Source organism: Callospermophilus lateralis, chromosome 6 (assembly GCF_048772815.1).
Source record: "Callospermophilus lateralis isolate mCalLat2 chromosome 6, mCalLat2.hap1, whole genome shotgun sequence".
Lineage (NCBI taxonomy): Eukaryota > Metazoa > Chordata > Mammalia > Rodentia > Sciuridae > Callospermophilus > Callospermophilus lateralis.
Window position 1 is genome coordinate 85,934,079 of NC_135310.1, and position 25,602 is coordinate 85,959,680.

At 31.5% G+C, this 25,602-nt stretch overlaps 1 protein-coding gene across 3 annotated transcripts in view; it reads right to left on the reverse strand.

The window, feature by feature from the left end:
- Positions 1-25,602, reverse strand: part of Senp6 (SUMO specific peptidase 6) — a 108,368-nt gene that overhangs the window by 71,076 nt on the left and 11,690 nt on the right. Inside the window, exons 2-6 of one of the 3 annotated variants that reach the window (XM_076858482.2) lie at positions 21,558-21,651; positions 19,138-19,198; positions 8,006-8,151; positions 7,060-7,164; positions 2,672-2,692 (exon numbers count right to left, since the gene is read on the reverse strand). In XM_076858482.2, coding sequence (XP_076714597.2) covers positions 2,672-2,692; positions 7,060-7,164; positions 8,006-8,151; positions 19,138-19,198; positions 21,558-21,651 — 427 coding nt within the window. The remainder of the gene's footprint in view (positions 1-2,671; positions 2,693-7,059; positions 7,165-8,005; positions 8,152-19,137; positions 19,199-21,557; positions 21,652-25,602) is intronic. The other 2 variants (XM_076858483.2, XM_076858484.2) reach the window with 2 other exon arrangements.

Genomic DNA, 25,602 nt, shown 5'->3' on the forward strand with positions numbered 1-25,602 from the left:
TCAAGTTGTCAAAGTTACCCACAATGTAGAAAAACTGGTAGCAATTTCTTTTTCTTTTCTTTAAAGGCTAAATCTCTGGAGCTTAATACTGTTAATTAATTTGTTTACTGTATCTTAGTTTTAAGATTATAACATATCTCAATGTGCCCAGCAAATAGTAAAAGTAGAAAAAACAGGGAGAGATTAAGCTTTTACAACTACCTGACTTTTATTAGATAAATCACTGTCTTATGAATATTGATTTATTTCAGAGATTTATAGTTCCTTAAGTAGTAAAAATAAAGCTAAGAAAACTATTATTACTAACAGATCAGGGGGTAAAAATGTGGCTTACTATTCATAAAAGGGAGGAAACGGCTATGTGAACAAAAAATTAACAAAGTGATTGGGATTGGGGCTATAGTTCAGAGGTAGAGCACTTGCCTAGCATGTGTGAGGCACTGGGTTCGATTCTCAGCACCGCATACAAATTTTTTAAAAAACAGTCTATCAACAACTAAAAAAAAAAATTAACAAAACAAAATCTGATAATGCAAACATTCTTTTGTTTTACAAAATAATTTTATGTAAGGATCCAAAGGATTATGGACTAAATTCACCCTAACAGTAACTAAGTTGCCATGTAAAGCACTGAGGTATATTTGTTATTATTAGTACTCAAAAATTTTCCATTTATTACAGTGTATAAAATCAATTTTAAATAATTATCTCATTTGTTCCCAACAAAACTTTAAAATTAACTATTTATAGCAATTAATAAGCCTACAGCTATGCTGCTTATTTGTTGATCTTCTAACTCCTATTCTAGCATTATACTGATAAGAATGTAAGCTACAAGAGAGTAGGGATTTTTGTCAACTCCAAGAAGAATGCCTGACACATAAAGGCATTTAAATATTTGCTAAAATATATCATGAAATGAAACTCCCATTACTAAAATTATGTGTAAGTCAAAGCAGTAGAAAACAATTAGCATCAACCCTACAGGGCTACTGTTAAAAAAAAAAAAAAACCTAAGATCTTTCTATTATTCTGATAATATAATAGCACCCGAATTTCAATTACAATAGCATAAAGGGAAGAATATGTTTATTTGGACAAAACAAATGTCTGTTCTAAATGTGTGATTGTATGAAGAGCTATTTAAAGTATAACTCTAACAATTTTACCAAAAATATTAATGGTCTTACTAAAAAAGCAGCCACTTATGAGTAAAACATTTAAAAGATACAAAGGATTCACCTGTATCTAGAAGTAATAATTTACTCAAACAGGAAAAAACTGATGGGAAAGTGTCTCTTTCCTAGGAAATAGGTGATAAAATATTTTCATAGCCCATTCATTTAAAACACTCAACACGTGTGAAATAGTTCAGAATTATATGTTTAAATCTTTTTTACTGGAAGGATTATCATTAAATTTGTATTTCTAAAAATAAATAAATAAATAAATTTGTATTTCTGAGCAGGCTGGGAATATAGATCAGTGGTAAGCACTTGCCTGGCAAGTGTGAGGCCCTGGCTTTGATCGCAAATACCACAAAAAGAAAGAAAGAAATTCAGGCTGATGATGTGCTCAGTCACAGAATGCTATAACCAGGATGCATGAGGCCCTAGATTTGATCCCCAGCAACACAAAACAAAACAAAAAAGTATTCCTGGAACTCAATGTTCATAAAGATATAATAAATTTTATATAATATTCCAGATTTCTTTTTACCTTCTCTACATATTTTTTTTGAATTATACAGGTGAAATTATAGATCAAATTATATAATTTTCCTTTTCACACTCACCAATTATATAAAAGTATTGCTTCAATATAAGGGCTTTTAACCTGTTTGGAAGGTCAAAAGGCAGGGTTCACAAAAAACTTTTTTGAGAATCTCATGAACATTTGAAAAAGATATGCACATACACAAAAAGTTTTCTCATCACAGGGGAGAGAAATTACTTTTAGGGACACTTGCTTTAGAATGACTATGATCATCTCATTATTCAAAGAAATGTGTATTCTTGAAAACGTTTTCCCATGTCATTTACATTATTCATATTTCTCCTAAATACTATGTGGTCACCACAGTTCTTACAAAGGAAACAAATACTGATAGAAAGCTGAACATAAAATTCTGTTACAAATTTTTTTTATTAGAATAGAAAACATTTGCTGTTTGAGGTTCTAACTCCAAGTTTAAGTTGTCCCTAGTTTACTATAGAAAAGTATAAAAGCAGGATCATTATCACTGAATTATAACATGAAAGAATTTGATAATAAAACTGAAAGCAACTTTACTACCAAAGTACTGAAATATTCTATTTTTAAAGAAAAGTAGGACACATCATCATATATATGTAATAACCATTCATGGAAAAATGGTTACTGTAAATTACACCGAACCCATGTAAGCCAAATAATATGTTGTACTATAAACAGGTTTCCTTCTATTAAAATTAATACTTTTTAAAGACAGGGAATATAGCTCAGTGGCAAAACACCTGCCTAGCGTGCATGAGGCCCTAGGTTTGGTTCCCAGAATAACTAAAAAAAAAAAAAAAATTAATAATATACTTTAATGATGAACTCTAATTCAATGGATATTTTTCAATGCATATTAAAAGTCTGATATTTTACTGCTATATCCATGCTCTAATTTCAACAATATCAAGCTTACCTTTCTTTTCGGTCCGGATTGCTTAAAACATGAAAAAGAAAAAAAATGTAAGAGGCAAGACCTCATTGTTGACTTATCATTGTAGTTGCATTAACTGTAGTCAATAAGGCAAAACTATATTTTGATCAATTTGTTTTAAAGGCATTTTATGTATATTAAGTACTATGTTGTAAGTGTTATCCAAGCTATTTTTCATTTCTTGTTAATACCCAAAATAATTTAAACAATCTTATTATGTTCTTAACAAGAAGAAAGATGGATATACACAAATATGAAAATAAATTATTGAAAGGACTTTATCAAACATTTGAAGATACTCATTATTTTAGGAATTTTAGGACAGTTATAGAGTTTCCAAGAATAGTAACATTTCCTTAAAGATACAAAATTTTTAGTCATTCTATTATCAGGTATGAATATTTGCTTTCGAGTAAGAAAAAAAATTGAGGCTACACAGTATTTGAGACATAATAAAAAAGTCTGAGATTATGGGTTAGGGTTGTGGGTCAGCGGTAGAGCCCTCGCCTAGCATGTGCAAGGCCCTGGGTTCAATCCTTAGCACCACATAAAAATAAATAAAAGTATTGTGTCCAACTACAACTAAAATAAATTAATTAATTAATTTAAAACAAATTAAAAAAAAAAAAAGGTCTGGGGTTTAAAATCATGCCCTGGGCTGGGATATGGCTCAAGTGGTAGCGTGCTCCCCTGGCATGCATGAGGCACTGGTTCAATCCTCAGCACCACATAAAAAGAATAAAATAAAGATGTTGTGTCCACCTAAAAAATAAATATAAAAATAAATTTAAAAAAATAAAACCATGCCCTCTTATCATAAATACTATGTATAAAAACTCCACATTTCTCCACAGTTCCTAGAAGCTCAAAAAAAGAAACTTCACTTAAAAATAAATCTATACAAGATTGACATCCTGTAATTATTTATCTTTATTATGAAAACAACTAAATAAAAAACTAACTGTAAGCAAAGCACAGTTTGTAAAATCCCCAAATTCCCATACTAACTCTTACATTCATGTGGAGCACATAAAATAATTTAATTCCAGAAAATTATGGGAAAAAAATATGGTAACTTATTTGTATACAAACATACTCAAAAGAAACAAAATCTTTTTCAACAATAAAAAACCATAAACTTACATAATACATTTGAAATTTTACCCCTGCTATTTAAAAAAACATATAAAACTATTTTGGACAAATGACAAAAAAATGAGACAAATTCATCACATTCCTATTAAAATAAGTGAAGCAAAATATATAAGTTTAAATACAGCCTGTTTTACCCTACATATGGAGTTATATTTCTAGGAAAAGCAAAATAAAAACCAAAAGTTAGGCATTAATACCTAATCTAGTCATCTCCAACTTCACACTGTTGAGCCGAAATGAGAAGAGCTTAGTACTCTCATTTTGCTTTTTTTTAAACTCACCTGTACACAGGAAAGAAGACAATATAGAATAGAAACAAAAGAAATCTAGGTTTGATTCTTCCCAATAAACCAAGTTAGTTAGGAAGAGGAAAAAACAAAACAAAACAAAAAAATATATATACACACACATATACATATTTAAGAAAAATGGACATGAGAGTATAAGTGTGCATATGCGCATGTTCACTTTTCTTATTGGGAAAAATAAATCTACTATGATGTCTAACAATCAAGTCATGGCATTTTTAAAAAAGCTTTAATATGTGTTTATTATAAAGTCCTACACTAGAAAAATCTTAAATATGCATGTGTGTGTGTTTGCGTGTGTGTGAAAAACAATCTGTGAATTACAAGCATTTCTTGAAAACGGCATTTCTTGAAAATTCAAATTAAGACCTGAAAAAATAAATTTTAGGAGAAGCTATCTTTAAAAGCCTGTGTTTACCCACATTTGAGGCCTGACAATTGTGCCAACTGCTTGTTGCCAATCATTTTAAGCAAAATTTTCTTCACACTTTGAAGATGTGATTCTATCTGGTATACTCAAAAGTACCTGTAATACCTCCTCCTTCGTGACTTTTCCCGTGCTTTATAATATTATTACAAATACTTTGTACTTCTCTACTAAGGCACTTAGGTAACCATTTCTTTGTCTTTCTATCATTTGCTCTAATTAAATTTGAACTTCAAGGGCAAGAACTCGGTCATATCTTTGAATATATTTCTTACCTATGTCTATTGCATAAAATTATTTTTTTTAATATTCATCTTAAAGAAAATTGGAAAAATTCTTAATGACTGTCTTTGAACCTCAAAAATCTTTTCAATGATAGTCACACTGCAATTGGAATAAGACATGTTTATTCTTATACAGAATAAATAAAAGAAAAACATTAAGCAGAATCTGTTCTGCTTACTTGACTCTAAATGTTTTCTTTACTGTTCCTAATCACTCTTGTCAAATATTTTCACTCAGAATTGTTTTCTTTTGATCATTTCTTTGAAATTAATTTAGGTTGTTGCTGTTTTTGAAGAAACAATATTTTATTACTAAGCACTAGTTCTTATAAAATGAATCAAATGATTTACAAAGATGAGCAATGATACATATGCAAGGCAGAATAGGTGTCAAAATTAAAAATAAAATGGGGGCTGGGGATGTGGCTCAATGGTAGAGCACTTGCCTAGCACATGAATCACTGGGTTCAATCCTCAGCATCACATAAAAAAAAAAGTTAAGCTAGGCGTAGTGGAGCACCCCCATAACTCAGTGGCTTGGGAGACTGAGACAGAAGGATCACGAGTTCAGAGTCAGCCTCAGCAAAAGTGAGGTACTAAGCAACTCAGTCCTGTCTCTAAATAAAATACAAAATAGGGCTAGAGATGTGGCTCAGTATCAAGTGCCCCTGAGGTTAATCCCTGGTACCCTCAAACCCCAAAAATAAAGTTAAAAAAAAAAAAAAGATTAAGAATAAGGGCCTGGGGTGGTGGCTCAGTAGTAGAGTGCTTGCCTAGTGAGCACGTGAGGCACTGGATTCTGTCCTCAGCACCACATAAAAATGAAATAAAGATATTATGTCCACCTACAACTAAAAAATAAATATTAAAAAAAGAATAAAATGAAACACAACCCAATTTCCAGACTATAATCATCTTTCAAACATTCCAATGAGGACATAAAGGAAGGAGAATAGGTCATGGTGTAAATAATACCAAACTGATAATTTCAAAAGCAATAATAATTTAATATTTTAGCTGTAAAATATAATCAATGTGATTATAAATTTTAAATTAGGGCTGGGATATACTCAGTTGGTAGTGCTTGCCTTGCATGCACAAGGCCCTGAGTTCAATCCTCAGCACTATAAAAAATAAAATAAATAAATTTTAAATTAGTAATTCCGCTTAGACCAGATTTTCATAATATCAAGAATATAGTTTTTTAATCAATAACAGTTTCTATTAGTGTGATTGGTGTGTGGGCATGTGTTTCCTTTTCTTCCCTTGCCACAATTACTCTTTTATCACATTTTCATGTTTGTCCCACATGTAGGTAAAGAGTTTGTGTACTTTGCATTAGGGAAAGCCAATTTTTGGTATGTACATTAATTTGTCTTAATTGAACTTATCAAGTATCTTATGTGATACTCTGATAATACATTTAAGTAAAAAAAAAAATTATGAGACATTTAAGGTTTTTAAATCTATATAAACATGGAATATATATAAGAAGGAATCCTAAGGTTCCAGACACATTTTTTAAATGAGTACCAGCCTCGATTTTCATTTTTAAAAACAAAAAATAGCATCTAAAATGTGTCTTTAAATTTTATCAGCTATAAAAGACTACTTATAATGCAGTACACTATTTAACTGCTAGAATCAAATGAAAGGGATGTTAACATTTCAAAAATCATTCTGACAAACCTCAAAAGCATACCAGGCTTTCCTCAACTATTGCTTTCATTATTTCAATGTTGAAGCCAGACTTTCAAGATCAATGAGAACTCCTAAATCTACTAAAATCAAGATTATCTCAAACATTTAAAAAAATAGCATAATTTGTTTTATTACTATGAAACCTTACAAAGCAAATAAAATAATAGCTATAGTTTTACTCTCCAGAGCTCAACTACGAAAAACTGAGCATTTTTTAATCAAACACTGTATGGTCAATATCATAAATCAGTTTAATTTAAATATCTCTTAGATATTGAATTGTAATGCAATACAGTAACTTGTATTTTAAAATTCTCTATTTATAAAATGTGATTATTTCAAAAACAGAAATAAAATAATAAAATTTCAGGTCATAAATTATTTCAGAGATCTAACTCTTTTTCTCTCCACAAAGGAAAAAAAAAGTTTGTTAAAAAAAAAAAAAAAAAAAAAAAAACAACTCCTGTTAAAGACAAATAGAATTAGAATCCTTACCTTTGGGCTGCTGTTTTTACTACTGGTATCTGTGCATGAGCATGATGAAAACGTCTACCATGAACTACAGTTCCAGAACATAATGATGCATTTTGTGTATTTTCACTGCAAAATTTAAGAAACAAAAATAATCTAAACAAGAGAAAATTACATACACAATGACAAAATAAATTCTTCTAAAATCTAAGTATACACAATAAAATCTTTACCATTTAAAAAATTTATAGATAAGCTCAATTAACTGTACAAAATTGTCCCTTGGAAGTTTTTTTTTTTTTTTTTTTTTTTTTTTTTTTTAATGTTTCCCATACAGTTTCAGGGGAAAAATAACAAATAGAACACTAGAACGGAAATCCAGAATCCTAAATTTTATTTCTGATTCTGCCACTAAGTTGAAAGTTACTTCACCTTTATGGATCTCAGCTATTTATAAAGTGATAGAGAAGAGCAATTTTTTAACCCCACTTCTGGTTTGTTACTGATAGTCCAATCCTAATCAGTAACAGTGGTTCACTATAAGTGCTATGAAAGTTGGGTTATATCTGGAAGAGGAATACGAAATGTATAAGAGAAAAAAAATTCCCTCGTTGAGACAATCTTAATTAGAATATCTTAAAAGACATTATGACAATCCCACCTTACAATGCCTTCTATTTCTAATATTATCACTGAAATTCCACTAAATAAATCAAAGTAAACGCATCAGATGACTGCCTATTGAAATGTTTTTTTTGCAGTGTTCTATTCAGAATCAAGAAATCACTGCAATCAACCCTACTCCCAAGATTCAAAGCAAAGAATCTACACATTAAGACCATCCTATATCTTGACCTACTGACAAATTCAAAAGAAAAGGTACAGGGTAGTTTTATAGTTAAAAGATAGTTATCTTTTGGTGTTAAACCCTTTATTTTTTATGTAGGGTACTGGGGTGAGGTGTTTATACCTCAATTTCTTATTGTTGTTCAACATGTTAAGTCCAATTGGGTTGCCTTTCAAAGTTTTAAAACTTTCAGTCTTATTTCGTCTTACATATGTCTTCAAGATGAAATCATCAGAACTAGCAGCAACAGTTTCAGATGGACGATTTAACTGTAAAAAGATCCATAAATATTAAAGAGTTAGTAAACATAAAGAGTTAATAAAAATAAAATTTATCAATAAATATTTAAAAACTCATTTGTTAAAAAAAAATAAGTAAAAATGTTATTGGGGATAGGGGGATGGCAACAGCAGTGGCATAAACCTGAGAGTAATTCAATTACAGTACTTTTCCCTAAAAACAGTGCATATTTTTAGGAAAGGGGAGTATATTTTCTCTTCTGTAAATCTCTCCAAAGATAGTTGAAAAAAATGAGGATAGTGGATCTTAGAATAGCTTTCTCCAGAGAGAAAAAGATAAAATAATTCGTATGCTTAACAAGTCTTGTTGCTATCCAAAGGACAGTACTGCCAAATGTGGCAATCAATAGTCAATTTAACTTAGGCTTTTCTGTAAGGATTTTTGCTTTACATGAAAGTTTCTATATCAACATAGAAATTTAGATAATGTCTTTATATCTTCATGGATGCAAATGTTAGCATAAACATATTATAATCACCTTGGGGAGATCAGTATAACATAATGGCCTTCCTTAAGCTCTCATTGAAGACACCAACTTGGTTATAGTCATTTTACAAGACACTTAAAAGCTGTTTTCCAACAATTTATGGCTAAAAGGTCCTAAATTCTTAGTGATAATTTTCCCAAAATAACATTCTGAATCATTCTTATGCACTTTAATTTCATTTGTTGTTATTTTTTAAGACAGGATCTCTTTTATGTTACCCATGCTAGCCTGAGCCTCCTGAATAGCTGGGACTAGAGGTGAGTGCCACCATACCAAGCAGTTTAATTTTTCTTTTCTTTCTTTCTTTCTTTTTTTTTCTTTTTTTTTTTTTTTTGGTGCCACGGCTTGAACTCAAGAGGCCTTGAGCCATATCTCCAACCCTTTTTATTTTGAGAGAGGGTCTCACTAAGTTACTTGGGCCATCTTTGAACTTGCAATCCTTTTGTCTCAGCCTCTTGAAATGCTGGGATTACAGGTGTGTGCTACCACACTGACTTAATTTCATTTTTGAAACAAATCTTTTATTTTTTTTACATTTCTCAAGAAAACATAAGATAGTGGCAGAATGTGATGGACATCATTATACAAAGTACATGTATGAAGACTTGAATTGTGTGTCAACATACTGTATATACAGAGATATGAAAAACTGTGGTATATATGTGTATTAAGAATTGTAATGCAAAGAAAAAAAAACCAAAGTACACGTATAGAGACATGAATTGGCGTGAACATACTATATATACAGATATATGAAAAATTGTGCTCTATATGTGTAATAAGAATTGTAATGCATTCCACTGCTGTCGTGTATTTTAAAAGAAATAAGATCAATAAAAATTTTTTTTAAAAAAATAAGATAATATCTTGATTTTCCCCTAAATATTTATATAGAAACCCACAGTACCTCAAGAAGTATCTCTCATAAAAAGCCCTAGCTAAAGGACAGCTATAGACAACATAAACTCCACCATCATAAGCAAAAGGACCTTAAAAATTCTTCATTTTCCAATTTTGTTGCCTATACAGTGCTTATAGGTTATGTAATTTTAGTCAACAAGAAAACAACCAGTAATTTTAGCTTTATCAGATAACTATGTATCTCATTAAAAAAAAAAAAAGATCTTTTATTGTATTGTCAAATTCCCTTAGAAAAAAGTTTCCTACCATCTGTCATACTTGGAATAGAGCACCAAGAAAAAGAAATCACTTTAAAATAGAATCACAGAATGCAAATTTGTAAAGTCTGTCTTATCACATAATTCTAACTGCACAAAAACTCGAGATAATTGCTGAATTAAAACATTACACATAAACTATTTTAGATATCTGCCACATTAACTTCTCCTAAAAGTTTTTATTTTCCATCACTTTATTTGAACTCTTAATTTGGTAAGCTACCTCAAATTATTGGTGAGAAAATAAGACATAAAGAAGTAAAATGGAGCCATTTATGGCTGATTATCTTACAAATTAGAGCATAACTATTAACAAAATCAAAATGATACATTCAGCCAAATGTGGTAGCATTTGCCTATAATCTTAGCTACTAAAGTGGCTGAATCAAAAGGATCACAAACTAGGCCAGCCTGAGCAATTTAGCAAGACCTTGTCTCAAAATAAAAATTAAAAGCCAGGCACAATGGCGCACAACTGTAATCCCAGCAGCTTGGGCTGAGGCTCAAGGATCACAAGCTCAAAGGCAGCCTCAGCAACTTCACGAGGCCTCATCTCAAAATAAAAAATTAAAAGGGATGGTGATGTACTCAGTGGCAGAGCACCCCTGGGTTCAATCCCCAGTATTGCAAAAGGAAAAAGGAAAAAGGAAAAAAAAAAAAAAAAAAAAAAAGCAAGAACGCTATAAAACAGATGGGTTAGCACAAAACAATCACATTTCTAGAAAGCCAACTAAAACACAGGTCTCACTGAGGTCAGTTACACATTAACAAAGAAAAACTATTAAATAACTACATTTAATAATGTTAACAAAATGTAGCCATTAGGGAAGATATAATGCTAGTGCCATGCATTATATGAATTACATAGTTTCATATAAAATGTCACAAAACTCTATAAAAGTGGATAGTTGTCAACAGACTTAGAATCTGATATTTTATATAAAGTCTGTCCAAATATTCAAATCTTTTGTTATAATATAAAAAGTAGTTAATACAATACATAAATGAGTATGGTTGTTTTCCAGTAAAATTTTACTTTATGGACACCAATTTCAATTTTATATATTTACTTGTTGTGAAATAGTATCCTTTGATTTTTTTAAAGCATTTAAAAATGTAAAAACAACTCTAGCTTATGGACCAAAATTTGCAGGCCATATTCAATTCATAAACCTTCCAATTGCCAATCCCTAAATGATAACACCAAAATCATTATGTAACTAATGCATAACCAATCACTAGAAAATAAGTTCCACAAGAAAAATAAACTTATCTATTTGCTAGCACCAAGAACATTGTGTTCAAAATGTATTTACTAGCTGGGTGTAGTGGTGCACACTTGTAATCCCTGCACTCCTGAAATCCCAGCAGCTCGGGAGGCTCAGGCAGGAGGATCATGAGTTCAAAGCCAGCCTCAACAAAAGAGAAACCCTGTCTCTAAATAAAATATAAAATAGGGCTGGGGATATGGCTCAGTGGTCGAGTGCCCTGGAGTAAAATCCCTGGTATCAAAACAATAAAAAAAATAAAAAATAAATTTACTGTATGAATAAATATTTCATTGAAATTACTAAATGTGCAAAAATCATCACATAGTTAATTTTAGGAGAGAACATATGCTCAGGAAATTTAACACATAATAATTTCAGATCAATAAGAGAGCCCTAAAAGATATTAAAAGATTACTGGCATTAAAAATGTTTAAAAACATTTAAATCCCAAAATTGAAATAAAAACAGGGCTGGGATTGTGGCTCAGTGGTAACACACTTGCCTGCATGTGTGAGGCACTGGGTTTGATTCTCAGCACCACATATAAATATATAAAATAAAAGTCTATCAACAACTTAAAAAAAAAAACCAAACTTGGGCTGGGGCTGGGGTTGGGGTTATAGCTCATTGGTAGAGCGCCCTCCTCACACGTGTGAGACACTAGGTTTGATCCTCAGCACCACATAAAAATAAAGATACTGTGTCCAACTACAACTAAAAAAAAAAAAAAAAAAGGTTTTAAAAAACAAAACAAACAAAAACTTAAAACAGTAAAGAAAGCACTAAATACCAAGAGGAAAAAAAACGTGATTTTGAAAAAGAACCAACAGAAGTTCTACAAATGATAAATGTCATTGAAATGTAAAAAAAGAAAGGCTGAGATAGGAAGATTGCAAAATCAAGGTCAGCCTTGGCAACTTAGGGACCCCGTCTCAAAATTAAGAAAAAAGGTCTGGGGCTATAGCTCTATATTCAGTCCTCAGTAGTTGGGGGTGGGGGGAATAAAGAAAATAAAAGAAATCAAAGGGCAGATTAAACAGCAGATTAGAGACTGCTGAAGATAAGAATGAGTGATTTGGAAAAAAGAACCAAGAACATTACCTAGAATATGAAAGTGATGTTTTTCTTGTTTATTATCTTTTTTTTCCTATTAAACTTAAAACACAGGATAAAGGATATGAAAAAAAACAATAGTCTGCTGTCTACTAAGAATCCCCAAAAGAATAATGTAAAAAGGCAATATCTGTAGAGATATTAGCTCAAATTCAAGACATAAGTCTTTTTATAGAGGACCAGTGAAACTATTCAAGACCAAAGTCCAAAGGCAAAGAGATTATTCTGTTTAAAAAAAAGCATATCAAGACACTATGAACAAAAATAAAAGGTCTTTCCTAATTCCATCAGAATTACAAACTTTTTCCAATAGAAATAGAAATTGGTTTAAAGTAAGAATCCATACAGACCTTCTTATTACCACAAGCCATTCAAAATCTTAGGATATGTAAACTCCTGGGATACACAACAACTTTTTAAACTTTATTTTATATATAAAATATACACACACACACACACACACACACACACATATATATATGTAGGTACACACACATATATATTAGTTATTGATAAACCTTTATTTTTTATTTACATGTGGTGCTGAGAATTGAACCCAGTGCCTCACACATGCCAGCCAAATGTGCTACTGCTGAGCCAAAGCCTCAGCCCCAATACACAACAACTTCCTAAAGGATAAACAGTTATGGACAGTTTTAAGGAAATCAATTTCTAAATCTCAATCTACAGTTTTACATTTCCTTAAAACTGAATTACTTTTAAAATCATCTTGAGAAAGGTACTAATATAATAGCACTTTCCCATTTTCCTTTTCACAATAATTCCTTTTTCTACTTTACAAAAGAAAGATATAATTCTCTACTGTATTAGGATCTAAAAAAAAATTTCTGCAAGAAATAATTTGAAATACTAGGGTATGTGAACTCTCTTTTAGTAAGTAAAATAATGGCAGGATGTTGGTTCTTTCCTTGTTTTAAGAACACTTTTATCAAAGGTCTTCGAAGGATGAGTTAGAAACTGGATATATTAGGCCAAAGTAGGATTTTTATTGGGTTATTGCAAAATGGAAAAGCAAAAGTTATGAAAATTTGCATTTACTGACTATATTCAGAAAAATATTGCTCAAGGGGAAAAGCAAAGGAAAAGGATTCAAAGACAACATGGTATAAAAAATGTTTTTAAAAAAGACTGAAATCTGCTGTGTCTTATCACAACTCGGTAACAAATTCAACTCAAAACCAACACTGTATTTATCTATCTTAGAATTCTGAAGTGAAACAATTATTGTGAAGATGCATTTTTACATTTAATAAATACATAAATGAAATATAAATGAAGTGAAAAAATGACAACAGACCTTTACATATATAAGAATGGTGGGACAATGTAACTGGCCTCGTTAAATAATTTTATGTAGACATTCTGCATAAGCTAAATGAACTAAACATGCAATATCAATATTTTAAATAAAATACAAAACCCACAAAATATAAAATATCTTACAGGAAATACTGACCAAACTATAGTAAGGACTATATCCTCAAACTGGTGATGTAGCTCAGTGGTAGAGCACTTCCTAACATGCAAGTGGTTCCTGGGTTCACTCCCCAGATTACCCCCCCATTACCCTCCCCCCGCAAAAAAAGGTGAAATTAATAAGTATTAATAAGAATTAATAATTTCTTAAGAGTATTGGGTTTTCCTAAAAAAGGGGTGGGGCGGGGTGGGGTGGGGGTGGCGACTAGAAGTAACAAATTTAATTATTAGCCACTCAAATCTTAATGAAATCATTCCCTAAAATTCAGAAAGCCTATTATTTCAATAACTAGATGACAAATTATTTTTGTTTTAGAAAAACAAAATTATTTATATATAATAAGAATTTGTAATACATTCTCTGCTGTCATATACAAATTTTTTTAAAAAGGCTGATATTTCACACTTCTCTTTTGTTCAAAAATCTACCACAGGGAGACTCAAGAGTACAGTGAGAAATGCCTGTGCACTGGAGCCAAGTACAAGGGCTTCAATCTTTGTTCCACCATCCCACAGCTATTTCAATTTACAGTGATGTGTGGTTTAATGGTGGCTATAAGCAGGCAATTCTGTCACTGTGTAATCATCATAGTTTACTTTCATAAACCTAGATGAAATAATCTACTATATACTCAAGCTATAATATAATATTAATGAAACCACTGTAGTATATGAGGTCAAAATTTATTTTTGTTTTAAATGTTCCATTTCTGTCATTTTGGGCACTTAATTCAAAAAGAAAAAACTGACATGCTATATCAAATTTCTTTCTATATTCAACTATTTACTACATGAATAGAATTTATATCTAAGAAGTTTATTTAAAAATTGCTCTACCTCCATTATGTACAACTATAATACACCAATTTAAAAAAATAGAGGGGCTGGGGATATAGCTCAATTGGTAGCATGCTTGCCTCGTATGCATAAGGCCATCGGTTTAATTCCCAGCACCACACAAAAAAGCGGGGAGATAAACAGAACAAACCCCACCTCCCAAATTGCTCTAGAAGTTCTGTTTTGGTAATATTAATTCATGGGCACACCAACTACATAAATAAAAAAAGAAAGTACAGTCCCATCAATTTAAAAGATATTTTCCAATATTATTTCAACTAATCAGCTTAATAATTATAAATCTATAGTATTTCTGGCTTAAATATAATTATGACCCAATTCAGTTATTAGAAAACAACTTATAATCTTTCAGTGACAGGAACTCTCCTTTATATTAATTTTACCTAATATTTCAGTGAATGCATATATTATTATTAATGTACAATAGCATAATTAGGATTATAGGTATGCACCACTATGCTGGCTGTTACATGAATTTTTATAACAGATGATACTCAGTATCAAATCAGAATTATCACTAGACATATTCACATGATAGGTTTTACTTTGAAATATCAATATTTAAAATTCCTAAAAACTTGCAATGAAGCATACTGTATACATTTTCAAAAAAATGATGAGAAATTTGTAAGCCAGGAAAAAAATACATGGCTAGAAGTAGTGGCACACACCCCTAATTCCAGCTATGGAAGAGACTGAGGCAGGAGAATAACAAGTTCAAGCCCAGACTGGACAACTTAGCAACCTTGTCCCAAAATAAAAAATAAAAAGGTCTGAGTATAAATAGCTCAGTGGTAGAGCACCCTGGGTTCAATTCCCAGTACTCGGGCGGGTGGCAGAGGGGTGTAAAAAGACTAAGCTCTATAAACACAGTGATAGAAAACAACTTTTACTTTTCCCTACAAATTTCTTTATTTCTTTTTTTGTTTTTATTATTATTATTTTGTCTACATTTTAGGGAATTTAGTTGTTTAAATAAAATTTAGAAAACCTACCATATGCAAAACCTGATAGTTTTCAGTGTAAATATTTTTTGTGGAGCTGAGGAGTAAATCCTGGACATTGCATATGTTAGGCAAGCAATCCACCAATGAGCTATATCCCCCACTCTGGAAAACAGTAAATTTAAAAGTTCATAGCATACTATTAAATTCTAAGTACAGGAAATATGAAGAGGCCATTAGATTAAATTGACAAAAAGTTTGAACATACACTCCGCAAGGCTATGGGATATGGGAACTCTCATACAATGCTAATGAGGACATCAAATCTTAACTCCTATGAACAAAAAAATTTGGCAACAGCTATCAAAACTACATGTGAAGGGCTGGGGATGTAAATTAGTTGTTAGAGTGCTTGCCTTGCATTCACAAGGCTCTGAGTTCAATCCCCAGCATGGCCAAAAAAAACTGCATGTGACTTTACCCTCTGAAATATAAACTGCGATTCTAGGAATCTATCCCATAAATACATCACATGGATACAAAATATATATGTACAAGTCTTTATTAAAGCCCTGTATTTAATAGCAAAAAAAAGTCTGGGGAATATCTCTTTTTATTAATATAGGACTAACTAAATACCTATAGTAGTATTAGTATTATAGCAATAAAAGAAATGATAAAAGATCTTTGTTACTGTGAACTACAGAATATACTATTATGGAAAAGTATCAAGGAGCCAAACCCAAGGGGATTGTTTTCCAAAGGTAATATATGTTTATATTTAAAATAATAATGATGGTAGATAAAAATAATAATAGAAGGTTAAACCATGTAATTTTTAAAACAGATTTACTGTAGAAAACAGAAAAGGATATAGGGAATTAAGACAAAGCTACACATCTTGGAATATAATTTCTTTTGTAAATATGACACTGGAACCATGTAAAATTTTTTACAATATTATAAAATAAATCAATATCAAAATAAAAAGCAATTCTTTAAAATAATAAACAAAACTTTCTATTGACAGAATTAAAACCAATAATAAATAACTTATTTCAAATGACTTCAAAATAGAAATTTAACCATATACTTCCAGTTGGATACACCTGGTATGCCAGCAAATACAAAATAAAATTATTCTTAAGTCGTTCTTTTAGTAATTATGTTGCTATTATTAATGTGAAAATATTTTATATTTCTAATGGGACAAGGCAAATAAGTAAATCAACATCATTAGGAATCAAAACACTAATCAAAAAATGCATAAAATAAAAATGACTGATACATTTGATGATACAAGAAAATATATTTTCTCCAAAGCATAACTGCTATTAAGCAAAGACAAACAAAAGTGTGGCATAGAAACTGGTTAAAATACAGCTATATGCTGCATAATGACATTCTCGTCAATGATGGATTGCATATATGGTGGTGTTTTCTGAAGATTATAAAAGAGTTAAAAAATTCCCTATCTTTTAGTAATAGCACAGCTGAGGTAATGTTTATGATGATAATGATATAAATAAACCAACTACACTGACAGTTGAGGTGAAAGCATAGCATATACAATTATGTACAGTATATAATGCTTGACAATAAACAACTTATATTGTTATTGGCTTATATGTTTACTGTATTTTTTATCATTACTTTACAGTGTACCCCTAAAGTTTACTGTATACTCTGTTACACTGGCAGTAATCTCATACATCTCCTGTTTACTGTATCTCTTGACAGCATTGAGGCCAAACTGATTCCTATACCACCTAGGTTTGTGTTTAAGCATGCTCCATAATGTTCACATGAATAAACTGCTTAATGACTGCAGTTCTCAGAATGTGTCATTAAGCAAGGTCTGAATATATTAAAAATTGATATCACATCAATCGATGAATTTCTCCAAAACACTGTATTTCATGAAACCTAAGAAACCACTGTAAAATGCACCATTATTGTATGTAGTATTCTGAAAAAAAAAATTATTAAACTAACCCATGCTGCTAAAGATGCGTTTAAATTTGAGAGAAGCTGAAATATGGAAATAATATCTTAGTCTCTATAAACAAAATTCTTTTTTTTTAATTTTTAGTTGTAGATGAACACAATGCCTTTATTTTGTTCATTTATTTTCATGTGGTGCTAAGGATTGAACCCAGTGCCTCACACATGCTAGGCAAGTGCTCTACCACTGAGCCCCAGCCCTAGTCCCCAAAATTCTTAATAATATTCTAAAGACCAAATAAAAAAACAGGCAAAGGATATTAACTGACAATTATCTAATAAAGAAATAAAAATGCCCCAAAATGAATAAAATAGTCAAAAATAAAAAATAAGAAAAAGACAAAAAAATAAAATAAAATAAAAATGGATTACTTAAATGAAAAAGTGTTCAACTTCTTTCACAATAAAAGAAATGGAAATTAAGATGCTATTTTCTATTGGCAAAGATTAAAAGGTTGATAACACTGTGAGAGAAGTATGGAGAATCAGATGCTTTTAGACACTGCCACCTAAGTGTAATGAGGTATGTCAAAATTAGAAATAAACCTGTCCTGAGCTGGGATGTAGCTCAATGGCAGAGCACTTACTAAAAGCAAGTCCTTGGATCAATCCCCAGCAGCATGTAACAAAATGAAACAAAGAAGAAAGAAAGAAAGAAAAAAAGCAGGTGGGGGAAGAACACCACACCCATACCCACACACATTACACACCTGCTCTGATAATAACAGCTCTACTTACAAGAGCGTATCCTACAGATGTGCTTGCATGTATGTAAAATAACCCATATAGAAGGCTAATTTACTCAACATTATCTTAAGAAATAAAAAATTTAAGCTTGTAATAAGTGTGATGATATATGTGATGATGTGTGTTAATAAGGTACCCCATACAATTGAATACTATGTAACCATGGAAGAGAATGAGGGTGCTTTTTATGAACTCTCATGGACAGTCTCCAGATTAAATTAAAGCAAGATCAGAAAAACTACGTACAGTATTTCCTCAACTGTATAGAATATACAACTGTATGGAATAGAGTAGGAATATACATCTTTATAATGCATAACATATTTTGCTATTGCTTGGATAAGTGTTCCCCAAAGGCCCATATGTTAAAGGCTTAGACACAGCCTGTGGTGGTATTGGAAGATGGTGAACTATTTTAGAGATGGGGCCTAATGGAAGGAAGTTAGGTCATGGGAGTAAACCCTTGAAAGGTACATGGAATCCTGGCTCCCATCTTTCTCTCTTACTGTTTTCCAGCTGTCATGAGGAAAACCTTTTCCATTACTATCCATTCCTGCTACAATGTACTATGCAGTCACAGGCCCAAAGCAACAAGGCCAAACAATCATGGTATAAAACCTCCAAAATCATGAACCAAATAACCCTTTTTGCTTATTAACTTGATTATCTCAGATATTTTGTTATTGTAATAAAAAGCCGACTAATGCACATTTCCATAGGGATAAACAAGAAACTAAGAATACCTATTTGCCTCTGGGGTAGGAAGTGGGGATTTTGAAGTTCACCAAACAAATAATTAAAGTAACAGCTTTTAGTATATAACCTATAAGAAAAGAAATTTAAAAGCAACACTTGCCTTTTTTCCTTTTGAGGTTTCAGAATCCTCATCTTCTTCTACACTGAGTAGATTTGCCCGACTACACAGAAAATAAGGGGGAAAAACTTTAAGTAACAATTATAATCCAAACATTAAATTAAATTAAAAGGCTTATTCTTTATGTTCTCCTAATCCAGAGAATCATAAAACTTTTTTCGTAAATAGTAAAATATTTTAGGCTCTGCAGGCTATATAGTCTCTGAAGCAACTACTCATCTTTGCCACTGTAGTATGAAAATAAGTCATAAACTACATATGTAGCTGTGTACCAATAAAATTATTAACAAAATCAGGTAGCGGGCAAGATTGAAACTATAGGTCATGAATTATTGATTCCTACTACAAATGAACAGAAAATCTTGTGGTTTTTTTTTTTTTTTAACAATGAATTTTATATATTCTCATTCATTTTTCCTTTCTCTCTTGGATTGACATTTAGGGAATAAGAACAGAGAAACAAAATGCAGAGGAAGAAACACTGTCAAAAGAAAAAAATCAGCTAATGAAAAAAAATTAATTTCAATGCTTTTGCCACAGTGAAATATTTATGATTTCACCACTCCTGAAAATATCAACCCTCCACTGAGAATCACTGGCCTAAGATTTTTAAAAGATCAGACCAATATGTAACATGATCAAAAAGCTGAAGCCCAAGGATCATGATGAACCAGAGTACAATTCATAAATTAATTGCACAGTATAGCACTTTAAAATATTTTTTTTTAAATCACATAACCATGGCAAATCTTCCAACAAAGAAAATCTAATAGACATTTTTTAAGACAATTCTTCTGCTAAACTGTTTATAATTTAAAAAAAAAAAATCCTTGTTACTTATAACTAAGAGTGAAAAAATATTTTGCTTCATTACTTTTATATATATCCTAACTTTGGGGGAAAGGTTAATCAGGGATTGAACCCAGTGACACTTAACCACTGAGCCACATACCCAGCCCTTTTTTATTTATTTATTTATTTTTATTTTGACACAGTGTGTCAGCAAGTTGCTAAGGCTGATTTCAAACTTAAGATCCTCCTGCCTCAGCCTCCCCAGTCACTGGGATTACAGGTATGCACCACCATGCCCAGCTATATTTTATTTAACTTTTTAAATTCTAAAAACCAAAATGTTTGAAAGGCAGTATACTTTCTCTTTAGTTTAATTTCATAATTTAGTTGTATTTTCTCAAAACTATGTAAATACTAAATGTCTATAAGAAGAAAATTTAAATTGAAAATTAATCAGAAGACAAAAAAAGAAAGAAAAAAAAAAAGACCATAAAAAACTGACTTTAAGAAACTTACCAGTTCAAAGCTCTTCTTCAAATATAACTTGAAGGCACATAAAGTGGTAATAATGAACAGAGCTATTTCCCAGATTGAAGTAAAGCACCTACAATATTTAGCCAACATAATTTTTGCATCAAGATTTCCAAAAAATATTTATAGTTTTGGTAGAACTTTGTGTGTATACTCATGTATACCGGAATTTCTTTCTTTTAACCAGTGGGACACAAGGGCAATAAAAATAAGAAATAAAAACAGCATCAAATGTGCAATACAAATCTCATGATGTGCTAAAAGTACTAATAAAACTAAAATTTAAAACAAGTATTTATTTTGGTACTGGGGATCTAATCCAGGGTTGCTTAACCATTAAGCAACAACACCAGCCCCTTTTAAAATATTTTATTTAGAGACAGGGTCTCCCTAAATTGCTTAGGGCCTCACTAAATTGCTGAGGCTGGCTTTGAACTCATGATCATCTTACCTCAGCCTCCAAAGTTGCTGGGATTACAGGCATGCGCCACCACACCTGGCTTAATTTAAAATCTTTCTTTACACAGCATTCATTCCAAGTATACTAACAAAGTCGAATGGACACTCTGCTTAAAATTCTGCCTGCGTAAATATCTGTGCTTATCATTTACAATGGCACTACTTTCTAAAGTGAAATATGATCTACAATGAATGTGGTAGTGGTAGGGTCACAAAGGGAAAAGAAAGAAACTTTAGGACTTAAAGCTTTCATACAAAATTCAAGGTTCTTAATCTGGGCTCACTCATGACAAATGGTGGCTCTTCAAATTGCTGCCCAGAGTACCTATTCTTTAAGAATAATTTTCTTAATCTGAAAACTTCTATTGCATGATCAGTTTTTATTCATGAGGTTACATTTATTATATTCAAATATTTCTATATTTCAAAAGAATTTCAAAAGACTGACAAATGTAACAGTAAAATTATTTACCAATAAAGAATTGCTTTGTCTTTCCTTAATGTTACTGAGTTAAATGTTTCAAGTAAACACCATACTCTTAAAAATCTTTCCATTGAATGTTAATTTTCTAATGAGAAATTTCATTCTTATAAAATATCTGAGGGAAAAAAGTCCTTACTCTTTATCTGTATCTCCTTCACTTTCTTCTTCATGATCAAAGCTCCAATTATTTTTAAAACCTCCATCTCTCTTAGACTCTGATCTAGCCAAAGCTGAAATAAAAACAAACTGAAATAAGTATTTATTAATTGAGCTATTCAATACAAAACAAATCTGAACATTTCCCAAGTTCTTTGATTATTCTAAAATTTCTTGTGGGTTTTTTTGTTGTTGGTACTGGTGGTGGTTTTTTGTTTCTTTATTTGTTTGTTTTTTGGTGGTGCTGGGATTGATCCAAGGGCCTTGTGCATGCAAGGCAAGCACTCTACAACTGAGCTATATCCAGAGCCCTTCTTCTTCTTCTTTTTTTTTTTTTAACTATTTTTTGTAAACATCTTATTTTCTCCAAAGAGAAAACACATTAAAATGTTCTTTTTTTCTAATTATTATATGTATCTGCTACACAAAGAAGCTCAAATTAGTAAGATATAATAAAAATGGGAGAAACACACGAATATGTACAAATGTATAAAATCAGCCCTAAGTCTCCTTTGATCACCAATTCTAGAAATTAATGACTAATTTAAAAATAGTTTGCTTGCTTTACTCATGAGAACTATATCCAAACCTCTAGCCTTTTCCTTAAATTCCATCATCTCTGCTTTTAACAGAAGAAAAATAAAACAAGGTTTCCTGTGTTGGCAAGATGGTTAATTCGATGTCCAGAAAAACTTCAAATCAGAATACCAAAAATGCTCGGTATGTTTAAAAAAAAAAAAAAAGTAAGCATATAGCTGAACCCCCCTGAAGTCATAAGTAACTAGAAAGTAGGAATCCAGAAAGATAAATAAAGTTCCAAAGCTGGCATATGTCTTGGAGCCATATGATAAAAAAAAAAAGCCTGATGTCCTAGAGCCTATGCTTTAAGGAGATTAATTTCAGAATTTTAGTACAATGACACATAAGGTTAAAAAACAGAAAACCGGGAGGATAACACTCCAACGAGGTGAGCCGGGGGAAAAAAGAGAAAAAAGGGATTCACTAAAGAATAATTGTAATGTTTGATCCTTGGCTCTAGGGTTCTGAGTTGAACTAAAGACAAATAAATTATCTGTGTGTCTACCTCACAGTCAGTGTTATAGCATAAATGTTCAGATGTTGAAATCCCAATCCCAAGGTGATGGTATTAAAAGGAAGGCCTGGGCTGGAGTAAAGCACATGTGAGGCACTGGGTTCATCCTCAGCACCACATAAAAATAAATTAATAAAAGTACTGTGTTCATTTAAAACTAAAAATTAAAAAAAGAAAAAGAGGGAGGGCCTTTAGAAGGCATAGGGTAGCGCTATCATAAATGTGATTAATGTCCTTATTTAAAAAAAAAAAGAGAGAGACATAAGGGAGTTTGTTTGCCCTTCAACCACGGAACAGTCAGAACACATCCATAAAGAAAGCAAGCCCTTATCAGATACTGCATCTGGATACCTTAATCTGACTTTCCAACCTTCAGAACTTTATATATATAGTTTAAGTCTATAGTACTTTGTTAATAGCAGCCCAAATGAACTAAGACCATTAGGGAATTCCTAATCATAAGCACATAATTATTAAGGTTTGAGGCCAGAATTTCACAACCCACATGGCCCAGCAAAGTACATAAATAAAATAGCCTCTCCTTTGTTTCAAAAAGCAAAGGATGATAATGAAGGGAATGTCATCACCTGGAAAGCAATTAAGATACCCACACTGCCACTGCAGTTGCTCTAATGCCTACCACCTTCAGAAATTGACCTGTGGTAAATATGGCTACCCTACTAGGCACAAGAGAAAACATAACTGTATGTCAAGGCTAAAAGAACAAAATACTATTATTCAAATGAGGCACCTAAAAATCATATATCACAGATTAAGGCAGAGACTCCATTAAAGAACACCTAAATCTGTGAGGGGAGCTACTGAAATATCCAGTTCATGTTGAGAATCTCAACAACTAGTCAAGCAATAAAATGTTCTGGTTAAAAAAATAATTCCAAAAATAAGTAAAACCTCACATGAAAACATCATTAGCCATCATTGAAATGCAGATTAAAACCATAATGGGAAACTACTTCTCACCCATTAGGATGGCTATTATTATTATTATTATTATTAATGTAAAGTAGTGAGCTGGAACTCCAGTGCATTGCTGGTGGAAATGTAAAATAGTACAGTCACTGTGGAAAAAGTCTGGCTGTTTCTCAAAGAGTTAAACACCTATGCAAGATGGAGCGATGCCACTTATAATCCCAGTAAGTCTGGAAGTTGAGGCAGGACTCAGCAACTTGGTGAGACTCTGTCTCAAAAAAAAAAAAAAAAAAGTGCTGGGGTAAAGCTCAGTGGCAAGGTGCCCTGGATTCAATATCCAGTACCACCGAGGAAAAAATAAGTAAGTCAGCTACATAATCCAACAATTCCACTTCTGGGCATATACTCAAAAATAACTGAAAATATGGATTCACTTGTGCACCAACCTTCACAGAAGCATTTATAATAAGTGAAAAGGTGCAAACAATTCAAATATCTATTCCTAAGAGAACAGATAAACAAAATATGGTGTATGTATACACACATACACACTCTGTAGTATTATTTAGCTCCTGAAAGAATGAAATTTGGATATATGCTACGACTTAGATGAAACTTGAAAACATTACTCAAACAGGCAAGAAACAAAAGACAAATACTGTATTATTCCACTTATCTAAGATAGCTGGAGTAAGCAAACTTATGAGACAGAAAGTAGAACAGAAATAAAAGTAGGTATAATTGTAATTTTATTACAAAAAAAAACTCTTCCTAAAGGAGTGGGAAGACTCAATGTGACTTACATAAACAAACAAATTTTCTCTTAAAATACATAAAACATAAATGCAAGTCTCAAAAATTAATTTCAAATATGAATTCACAACCAAAAATACCATGAAACAGGAAGAAACAACTTATCATGACCGAATATGAAACTTCTTTACGTATATACTGTGTTAAAAATATAAATAAATAATAGTAGATAATGAGAAAAAGATTTCTTCTTGTTGGAGAAAGAAGTCACAAATAAGCAAGAATGGAAAGCTAAACTATCTCTGTAGTGCTGAATTAGAGTCAGAGATATCAATATGAACTCATGTTTATTTAGTATATACATACAGATGGTCAGATGTAAATATAGATGTGTTATAACATTAGTATAAATGGCTAGGACTTTGTCCTATAAGAGGATCCAGAAGCAGCAATACCCCAGTAGCAACAAGCATGCCCAAAATCCAATCTTGGATTTTATATACCATTTTCTCCTATAAAGGAATCAGAGATCTTAATGGGGAAAATGCCTGATTTTAAGGGAGAGGCAGGAAAAATACAAGTTGAAACTGGTATATCTTACAGTGCCAGAATATAAGAAAGTGCTTTAAAAAAGGAAAAAAAAAAAAAAAAAAAGGGAAGGGGGTGGGGGGCTGCAACGCAACATCAGATGAGTTGAGGAACCAACCTGAAAGAACTCCCCAAAAGTCTAGCAAAATTGGCACAATTTTAGTAAAAAATGAGAACAGCACTGGATTATAATCCCACAATTAAAATAAATACAGAGAAATTTTCATAGGAAAATTTCAAATAGCAGTCACACATTCCTTCCTATAAGAGAGAACTTAATTCTCCTTCCCATGAGTATGGACTGGACTTGGTAACTTGTTTAAAAAAAAAAAAAAAAAAAAAGACAACCAAAAGGGGAAAAAAATTGAAAGTGGAGAAACCTGATAAATAATACATTAGCCAAAATAAATGATCAGTGTCAACATCAACACTGATATGTCTTATTCCTAACTTATATCCTTTAATACAATATGAAGATGATACTTCAGCTCTCTTGGTTTTCATCTCCAAAATTCATAATGCCACGTTAATCACCAAAGAAATCAGACAAATCAAACTGAAGTACCTTCTATACAGTAACAGCTGCCTGTAATCCCAGCAATTTGGGAGGCTGAGACAGGAGGACTTACTGCAAGTTCAAGGCCAGCCTCTACACCTTCAA